This window comes from Trachymyrmex septentrionalis, unplaced genomic scaffold (assembly GCF_001594115.1).
Source record: "Trachymyrmex septentrionalis isolate Tsep2-gDNA-1 unplaced genomic scaffold, Tsep1.0 scaffold19, whole genome shotgun sequence".
Taxonomy (NCBI): Eukaryota; Metazoa; Arthropoda; class Insecta; order Hymenoptera; family Formicidae; genus Trachymyrmex; species Trachymyrmex septentrionalis.
In genome coordinates, this window is record NW_017305071.1 from 5,663,450 (window position 1) to 5,674,196 (window position 10,747).

Below are 10,747 nucleotides of genomic sequence, written 5' to 3' on the forward strand. Positions count from 1 at the left end.
AGAATGTATATATATACATATATATATATGTATATATATATACATTCTACTTACATATATTACTTACTATAAAATAATATTTTCAATAATTATTGATTTGTATTTTTGTTTCAGATCACGGTAAGTGTGTAATGTTGCAGCGTGCGACGCAATTAAGCAAAACCATTCGCGAGAACGAGTGACTCCAAGGTAAAATTAGCTCGAAATTTAGCTTGTGCATGAGCAAGAAGGCGCGTAAGTGCCAAGAGTATGTTTAATATCTGAGTAATGGACGCTTTTACGAGTTCTTAATGCGTCAAAGTGCGTGCACGATACGGAACGGGACGTCCGGAATTTTATTCCTCAGATCTGCCGCGTACATTTAATTACTTTTCTTGTAATAATTTTTATCCTACATTTTTGCTTCGTTTTCATTATAAAAGTTATGTAATTTTGCATTTAAAATTATTTCATTGTACAAAACGGGAAATTTTAATTTATAATTTTTTTGTTTTACATCGTAAGTATTTAATAGTTAGTATTTCAAATCGTATTTTTTATTCGTAATATTTCTTATATTTAATAATTTATACACACATTTTACACACACACACACACACACACACACACACACACACACACACACACACACACACATGCACATATATATACGTACTTCCTCTTTCACATTCTATATTTAAAACATTTTTTTCATCATATAACTACAAGACGAATTTTAAATGATAAAATTTTTTTTTCTTTTCTTTCGCTCTCTTTTCTCTTTTAAATTATATTAGAAATGGTAACGATATATTATATAATGTTTTTTTATGTTGTATTGTATTGTTTCTTATTGTAACAATTAAAGGTAAAGGTGTAATCAGCATTCTTAAATACAATATGAAACAGAAAGACATAGGCACTTTGAACGTGACTTTGGTCTGACTTACAAAATACCGAGAATAGGTTGTCGTGAGTTAATTTAAAGTCTTGTGCTTATTACGTACTTCGTTGTAATTAACTTGTCTAATTATACGACGAAATCCTTCAGTTTCTACGATGGCGTGAAGTTTAACGCATGAAGCCATTAAGAAACTGCTTCTCGAATCTTATTTTGCACTTCATCAAAGCAGTAGATATTTTTGCAATGTATGTATTCATCAAGCTCGAAGGCGTTCGATTATTTTAACAAATATTCTTTACATCTTAATATTTGATATTTTAAGTATTTATTATTTTTACTTTTATTTTATTCACATTATTTGTCAATAGTTTTTTACTTTATACTGGGTGTCTCAAAATAATTGCCAAATATTTCATGGGCAGGTAGAGCGGACTAAACTAAGTTGAAAAATCCTCTATCATTTTGCAATTTTCGCAATAGTTAACAAGATATTAATTAGTAAAAATTGTCGAAAATTGGTCTTCAATAATTTTTTACTCAAATATTCAACCTTACAGAAAAACTGCAAAAGACAAAAATTGTTTATTTTTTTCTCATAAAGCTTTAAAAATTTTTTCAGAATTTTCTATTATTTTTTTAGTACTGTATTATCTTATTTTTACCAACATAAGAAAATACGGTATTAAAAAATTCTGAAAAAATTTTGAAAAAATTCCTAGTTTTATGAGAAAAAAATAAATAATTTTTGCCTCTTGCAATTTTTCTGTAAAGTTAATAGTATTTGAGTAAATGATTGAAGACTAATTTTTAGTAATTAATATCTTGTTAACTATTGCGAAAATTACAAAATGATAAAGGACTTTTCGACTTAGTTTAGTCCGCTTTATCTGCCCATGAAATATTTTATTATGAATTATTTTGACATCCTGTATATTTCTACATATTTTACATACTTCTTTTCTTTTTTTTGCTTTATTTTAAAAATACATTGTGATAATTAATACTTTACCATATACATATATTTAATTTATTATTCAAATATTTATATAATAATACAGACAGATTAATATTAATTTAATTTAAAACATTAAAACATTTTTACCAACATTTTCACGAATTTAAAAGTATTAATTCTACCGCAATTTAGAATTAAATAATGTAGGTTGCTAAGTTTCTTCATAATTAATAAATAAATCGGAGACGATCGGGTTTTGTCCGATAACGACTTTCCGGTAAATTAGAATCGATAAACTATCGATATAGCACTTCCGGAATCCGCTAACGATCTTTTTGCTGGCACGAAGTGTCCATTGCAAAAACGCGATCGCCACCGCGTCGTATTGAAAGTTTAATTATGCGAGCGTGATGAAAAATTGTCAGGTATCTGTGACGAGACATTTTAACCGCATGAAGCTACCTAATGCTTCAGCACGTAGTACAACGTACAATACAATAAGATATTGATTCTAATTAGTAGACCCCTTTAACTGCACTTGCGTAACAATACTTCTATGTACATTTTCCTAGTCTAACAATGTTTCCTCTCCTTCTTCGTTGTTGATCGCGCTAATATATCTACCAATATTAATTTAAACTTTAATCAATGTCTGAATTATTAAATTTTAGGAGGAATTGCTTTTGTTTGGATGAGGAAATAGTATAAGACACAGGAATATTTTTCTAAGTTAATATTTTAAGAAAGATTTACAAAATACGGACGTGAATTAATTCGTGAAGATATCAATGTTTTTACTATTTTAATTTTTTTTTATTGTTAGTCGAAGAATTCTTGTTTCTTGTGAAAAGCATAATTTACCGCATTTAATTTTCCTTGCAAAATTCGAAAGCGACTCGAAATGCACTCGCCGCCCTTCCTTGAACTTAAATCAACATCATCAGACACGGTTAGATCGATGTAATTGCAGGTGCTGCGATTTAATGGTCCACTCTTCGACCTACCTCTCCCCCCCTTCTGATCTTCTCCTCTTCCTCCGTCTTTCGGGCTCCCTTCTTCGTTTCCGCTTTAACTTGATAAAACCTGCTTTGCAGCTCACAACGCCAGCCAGCCGGCGCTTCCTCACGAAAATTGAGAGTGCAATTTGTAAGCTACCTCACTTCCCTTCCTCTCCCCTGATATTAACCCCGATCGATGTAGCGAGCCACCCTCTCGCTGTTTTCTCTCGGCGTGTTGCAATGTTTCGCGTTCGGATAATGACGGTATGCCGTCTTCGTGCAGAGATTTCGTGCGGAAAGGGGCGGAAATTCACGGATCTGTGAAATTTTTAACCAAGCGTTTGAATTACATCGCTGTACAGGTTATTTCAAAGACTAAGATCAGTCAGGAATTTCTTGAATCTTTAATAAATGAAGTACTGTTACATGTATAAAATGTATTTAATATCAACCATATTATTATCCTATTTAATATTAACAAATATTATATTTTTATATAATATAATTGAAATATTCTATTAACAAAGTCACTATTATTTATTTTTTAATATTAGTTTTGTCAAGTTACCTTTCATAAAATGTATTATAAAATAGATTATAACAAAAATATTAAAGAAGATAGAGAGAGAGAGAGAGAGAGAGAGAGAGAGAGAGAGAGGAAAGATAAAATTTATTATTATTTAAATTTGTTGTAAATAATTGGTTACATTTTTAAATTACAAGTTTTATATATAAAGACAATAATTTTGTCGATATCTATAGCGTATCTAATAACGTCTATTAAAATACCTGTTTATTAGATGAAGCAGTAACTATATACATTTAAAGTATTGTTACATGAACAATGTAATTTCCAGAAATTTGAAAAACTTTCTAAAAATATGTACTGCAACAAGAGACAATTAGTTGAAAAACTTTCGAGTAATTTCGTGTATTTTCGAGCGGACATTCGACGAACACTCGATATATTCGAGCATTCAATTGAATGCGAACGAACGTGCAGAGATTGACGATGGTTGTACACCCCTTCCATTCCTTCGTGTAAAATCGTTCAGATGATGCATTTTTTTATAATTTTATCGACGGACGTTTCCGTTGTATTTATTCGTATACAGCGTAAATGTATAGCTAGTACGTTATCTTTTATTTGTTTGAAATTTTACATTGATGCGGATTTGACGGATTTGCGTAAAAATTCAAACAACCTATATCGCTTTTTCTGGCAAAATCGGGATTATATCGAGAGATTCTCAACTGATTGCCGCGCTACCGTAGTTGGTGTGATACTTGATAAACAATTGAGCGAGCAAAATGGGACTTTTGTTTTGAGTAAAACCGAATAAACGAAACATCTCTGTGGGTAAACATCCTCTTTAAAAAATATTAATGAATGTTAAGGATTTATTCCATACAATAATAAGCTTAAAAAAATGATTTAAAAAACGAGTTTTTAATATCCATTAATGCTTATTGGATTGACAACTGTAATCCAATTAATTATTATTACCGTACTTATCTGATTGATTTCAGTTGTTATTACTAATCAAATCACAATTAATCTGTCATCATTATTTAAAATCGTTTTACTGATATAATATATTACAATTAGCCAATGATTACATGTTAGTACACTGAATTACTAAAATTTAATCGTCATCATTGGTTATTGTTTAAGTAAGTTTTCATCGTTAATCGATCTATTAAAGCCATGCGTTCTGAAACTAGCCGCTGTCTCTCGGTTGTTATATTTTAATCAGTACAATTTATATCGCACTTCGCGCACACTTTTATTCACCTCCCAGCGCACCAACAGTACAGTTCGTTTCGCGGAACTCTCCGCGAAATATCGACGTGATTTCGATAACTTATGACCGCTGCTAGTTCCAGTGCCGCCACTTCTATGGTGATTGCCTTTTGTTACGGTTGAATGGCGTCCGCAACCCCCACGGGCTTTTCCCCGCCTGTAAGCCAGGGAAAAGGGACGGGCGGGATGGTGGGCCTTTCTCTCCGTGCCCGGAGGGACAACTTCCTTCGGGCGAAACTGACCGCGGCTGAGCAGGCGGCTGCGACTTGCGATAGATCAAGCCGAAATCGCCGAGACTATCGGTATTTGTCGACCCCGATCGCGGATTTGCGAGGATAAGGTTAAGATTCTTGAGTAGTTGTCGCAGCAATATTGAATTATAACAATTTTAATATAACAAAATATATATATATACATATACATTTTGTGATTTTTTTGTAATATATTTCTCTTTCTTAACTTCTTAATAAAGGATAATTATGGATATTAAGAAATATTAAGAAAAAAATAATTTAATGTAATTAAGACTATAAAAAAAAGAAGAAATAAATTACAGGACATCCGGAATATTTGAGGCTATATTTGATGTTAACAGTTTATTCGGAAAACTTTTCAAGTTTGTATAAAGTTTCTTTTAGTGGTTTGTGTTTATACAAATATAGTTCCCTACATCTTTGACATATATATGATCGAGAAATATGTATCCAAAATTTCCAAATTTTTTAATTATTATTTTGTATAAAACATATTTAAACTGTGCGGTCATTTATCAATGAAAATAAATTTAGAAAAAAATTAGTGGCTCGTTTTGCAAGTTTATTGCGGAGCGCGAATGGTAACATGCAAAAAATTTCATTTATTTTAATGCGCATCGTAAGAAGCATGTGGTTTCTCGCATTTGAAGTTATAACAACTGCAGCAATTTTATATAATTCAAAGAGTTTAAATTTTTGTTTTTCTACAATATTATATCTATATTTTGATAATATTGAAGCTGTTTATATCGTCTTGTTTGGTTCCTGTTGCTGTTTAACTATTTGTCGAATTGGTGCTCACAAATTGGGTGACAAAGAAGAGATATAACTTAAGATAGATTCTATGTAGCAAACCGTTTATAAAATTCACGAAAGTGTCGCAGATCGAATCTCTCTTGAATATCTCGCGAATATCTAATAGAGTCAACCGAAGCCGCACGGATATATTTAGAGATAACCTCGTTATTGCAAATATTCAAATAGAAAAAAAGCAGGATCGATAACGATATCCTAATTTAAATCGTGGGGATTGTTCTTTCATTCGTGCACAATTTTTTATTTAACAAATTATCATAATCAGTTAATTAATTATATATAATTGTGCTAAATTCATTATCAGTCGACGTATCGTACATTCACGCTGTCTTATAATTGTATTGTAGATATAACAAGACGTCAAGCTTTGTCCGGTTATTCTTTGATCAATCCGGAATTAACTTTTCCTTAACGAATTGAACAGCGTTTTTTTCCATAACTCTGTAAATTTCATTATTAAATATCTTAGATTAAAATTCTATTAAATTATATTAAACAAAGTCCACTTGAAATTAAGCGAATATAATAAGATTTCATTATACATTTTGCTTCGTAAAACTTAATTGCTAAGACCTTTTTATTTTAATTGATTTGTATTTGACAAATTATTGATATTTCTATATTTTTGTTAAGAAAGAAATCAATTTCTTTTTACTTGTCTAAGAAATATATCTACAAAATCATCGTTTAATAAAAATTTCATATGTTCAAATATATATAAAAAAATATATATTAAAAAATAAAAAAAAGCGTCCAATTAATTAAACATTTTTTTACATTTTTTCATGTCTATATCTTTTGTCAAACTTTGATTTTTAAAACAAAGTTAATCTAAAATTCCTTTCTTACATGTATTACATTGCTATTATTAATTATTCTAAGCAAAAAAATTCGTACTATACAATTTCAATCTCCAGCTTTTCTTCAAAATACTTGTCCACAAACTAATTATGTTTTTTCTATATGCGACAATATGACTTTAAATAAAACGGGTCGGTTTCCCATTTACACATAAAAGCATGTTCATGTCAGCGTCGCTTAAATAAACAACACATATGCAATTCGTGGCACGTAGATGTAATTTTAAAATCTAAACTACATTTCTGTCTAAACTACATCTGTTGTCCACTATACAAGAGCACTGGAATATGACTATTTTTTATTATTCCAGATTTAGTGCTACAAGAGTAACGAAAAATGTTATATATAATCTTGCGTTCTTTCAATATCTTATTTAAAAAAAAAAAGTTTTAAAAATAACTAGAACATTTTTTAAAAAGACAGATAATTTTCTTATGTTATACATTAAAAGATACAATAGTAATAATAAGTATTCTTTAATAAACATCCCAATAATTTTATATAATATTTACAAAAGAAGATTCATGTAAAACTACAAATTACGAGCATTTTCATAATGCACAGATTTTTGATAATTTTGACTCTTTCCAGTGATTTAGGTGTAGATTGTGATAGAAAAACTTCAAAGTTTTTATCGATTTCCCTTAATTCTCTTTCTTTGTCTCCCTTGTCTCTCTTTTATCTCTCTCTTTTCTTCCTACCTTTCTTATTCTCTCGATGTCTGTGAAGAGTCGTGCGGAATTGCGGCGTCCCCTGACGTCCCAAGGCCCGAAAGCTCGCTTCAGGAAAAGTTCGGCCGACGTTTAAAAGCATCGCAAAACTCGCCCAACCAGTTGCGCGCGTTCTCACCAGTTTCGTTCGTTCGTTCCTTCGTTCCTTCGTTCGTTCGTTCGTTCATTTTCCCGGGTCAAGGTAAAAGTTTGCGAAACGAAACTCATAGGAACGTAAGTTTCTCCAGAAAGAAGATGTCCGTGGCTTTTCTCAAGATTCCCTATGGAGATGCTTCCAAGATTCTCATGTACGTTTGATAAAGCATTATCTCTTTATCTCAAATATTTTTATTTGTGATCTGAATTTTAAGATTAATATCGTTTCAATGTGAAAACGTAATTAATAATTTAAAATATTATAATTTATACCATTTTTTTTAAATCACAAATATATTCTATTTAATTGATATTGTTAGTATTCACGGAGAGAATTTCTTTTAAAATTTACCCTGAAAATATGGCAGTTGTGGTACAATATAATATTTTAACGATTTTTACTATGCACTTCCAAATTAATCAAACTTATTTTATACTTTATTGTAATTTTATTAATGAATAAGAGAGATTTACATTCAAATTTTTCGCGAAATACAATATTGTCCCACGACTATCATATTTTCAGGGTAAACTCTAAGAAAATATTCTCACTGTGTTGTTTTTTGCATATTTCAAATTTGATACATAATAAACAAATTATTGTTGAATAATTATTGAAATCTTCTTCCGAGTTCATGTTTTAAATGAAAATGCATTATACATTGTTTCCAAATGATATATCGCAAACTTGGATTAAAGAGTTTGGAATACAATTTTTCTTTCACTTCATACAAAATTCTTGAAGGTCTTTTGAGAACACCTAGCTTTTTACTCAACTTCCTCTATTTCAGCTTCTTTGATAGAAGATCGCAAGGTGACAAATACAAAAGTTAAATGTAAGTACCGCGCGATATCTTTAAATTCTAAAATCTCCAAAACTACATAATGGCATAGTGCATGGTCGCTAAGCAAAATCCAGTTTTCGCAAACTTTGAGACGCATACGTTACACTCTTTTTCACATGCATTCGGGAAGTTCTCTCTGCAGGTTTATAGTTTACCCTTGTGACGGAAACGTCGTCCAGCATCATAGCGTTCGTCTTTTATGTCCCCTTGCGCTTCTAAACATGGTACACGCCACCTGAAAACTTCGTACCCTCACATCTCCATACGACCCTTTCAACGTTTCGTAAATGCTTGTCGCGCGAAACTTGATCACACGATGCTGTTTGACATTTCATTTCTTCATCATGCGATATTCTAGCACAAGATAGAAATTTAAATTACAAGTTACGCGCGTAAATTAATGACATTCTTGATACAAGGTAACATAGTAACAGAAACTTGATCGCAGTCAACAGATAAAAGAACGACGAAGGCAGGATTTTGTAGAGACTAGAAGGATATGAAAGAGAATAAAGGTAAGGGAGAAGGGAAAGAAGAAAGCTGAATCTCAGCTTGCATTTCGTAGTATAAAATTAACAATAAATCGCGAGCTTTTGTCGAGGCCAAGGATAGTTGGCCTTTATGCGCATTACAATAGCGCACATTACTGTATTTCGAATTAAGAATGAGACGAAGCAGATAGGCGGAGGAAAGAGCTATTTGTAATATTCCTAGCGAAAAATAGGATTTCCTGCGAATATGCACAAATTCAATTTAATTCTGGATATACATTGGAATTCTCGAAACGCTCAGCCGTGTTTCTTCTGTCCGTATTTATCTCTAAAGGCGATCTTTTGCTTCCTTCCTCAAAGAAAAAAAAAACAAGCATTTAGTCCCTCTCATTTTTTTATCTTTCTATTTCTCTCATATTTATTCTCTCGCTAAAATACTGAGCAAATTTTGCTACAAGGTGACTAAAATTATTTGCAGTCCCGCGTTTATTTACGTGTCGCGGTCGTCGAAAATTTATTGGCGACAGCATGGAAATTTCAAAAGACTTATTAAAACATTCTCACGTGCTTAAAATGCGGCAATGCTGCCGATACATTGCTAATTTTATATTTGAAATCTTTCCGCGTGTTTTGTTTGTACTAAACAAAAGCACGGACATACACGGAACAGGTAGATATTTAATTATCCTTAGTACACAAATATATGTACGTAATTGCGTACATCTCCGTATACGTGTAATAAGCATGGTACAGCTAATAAAGCTAATAAAGCATAGCTAATTATGTGAATGTACGTGTACTCGCGTAGATGTGTGTGTGAGATCAGAGTGAGATGTCATAGAAGCAAATTGTTATAATGCGGATGCTGTGTAAATTAGCAAGGTTAAAAAATCGTATTATGTAATTTATAGTTTATTATTCTTAACATGGAACACCTAAAAAGATTTTAATTGAAGAACGGTCTTTAAGATCCCGATTATGTTTAATATGATATTTTTAATATATTTATGTGTTCTTTAGTTTATGTATTGTGCCAGAATTTAATAGTTGCTGACAAAAGTTATAACAATTAGTTGATCCGCTATTGATTATGTACGAAATCTCATAACTATTTTTATTACGACGGATCTTTACCAAAATTATATTTTTTTTAAACTAACATCCCATTTCGTAATGTGTGACTCAAGCATAGAGGTCGAAGACTATCTTGTAAATCGGAAACTCCCAAAGCATTCGTGATCCCTTTTTAACTTGACGAGGTCAGCTATTTGTAGATGGAAGAACGTAAAATTATACGCGTTCTTCTATTAGACAAGCGAGAACCTTATGCATAATTCTCGAAATTCAACTTATACTATTCGCGGAATGTTACAACCACGACAACTGAATTCCAGGATTATGAGTTCCAAACGCTAAGTAGAATGTTAGACAAAGTGTAGTTAGGTAAATGGCCAGAGACGATAGAATGTACTTGCAGACATTCACAATATTAAATTTAAAAATTAGTAAAATATACAATATATATATATGTTTATATATAAATATATGCATGTTTTAATATTGTTAAATTAAAAATGTCATAATTTTAAATCTTTTTCTATTTCTAATTAAAACTTTTATTGAATTATAAAGTATAATATTTTCATCGTATTATTATTAATTAAAATATCTTGCAGAGAATTATTCAACTTTATCACACACAAAATCAAATTATTATTCTAAAGCAAAAAATGCTATAAAGATATACTAAAAATACTTTTTGCATCTAGACTTTAGTTTGATGCAAAATATTCATCATATTTACCACATTAAATTAGAAAAAAAATTATAGTCTTGACGTATTTTCAATTAAAATACTGCTTACTCAATTAAAATCACTACTTATTCTTTTCATTCAAAAACAAATCTTTTTTGATGTTTTTTTTTTAAATTCAAATCGCACATATAATAAAAAAATATATATTAATTATTTAA

The 10,747-nt window shown here is 30.7% G+C and overlaps 1 protein-coding gene across 5 annotated transcripts in view; it reads left to right on the forward strand.

The window, feature by feature from the left end:
• The window catches only part of LOC108746992, a 212,139-nt gene that overhangs the window by 67,329 nt on the left and 134,063 nt on the right, over positions 1-10,747 (forward strand). For 4 of the 5 annotated variants that reach the window (XM_018484182.1, XM_018484179.1, XM_018484181.1 and 1 more), the window contains one exon: positions 115-120. In XM_018484182.1, coding sequence (XP_018339684.1) covers positions 115-120 — 6 coding nt within the window. Of the gene's footprint in view, positions 1-114; positions 121-7,416; positions 7,590-10,747 lie in introns of those variants that run through there. The other variant, XM_018484183.1, reaches the window with a different exon arrangement.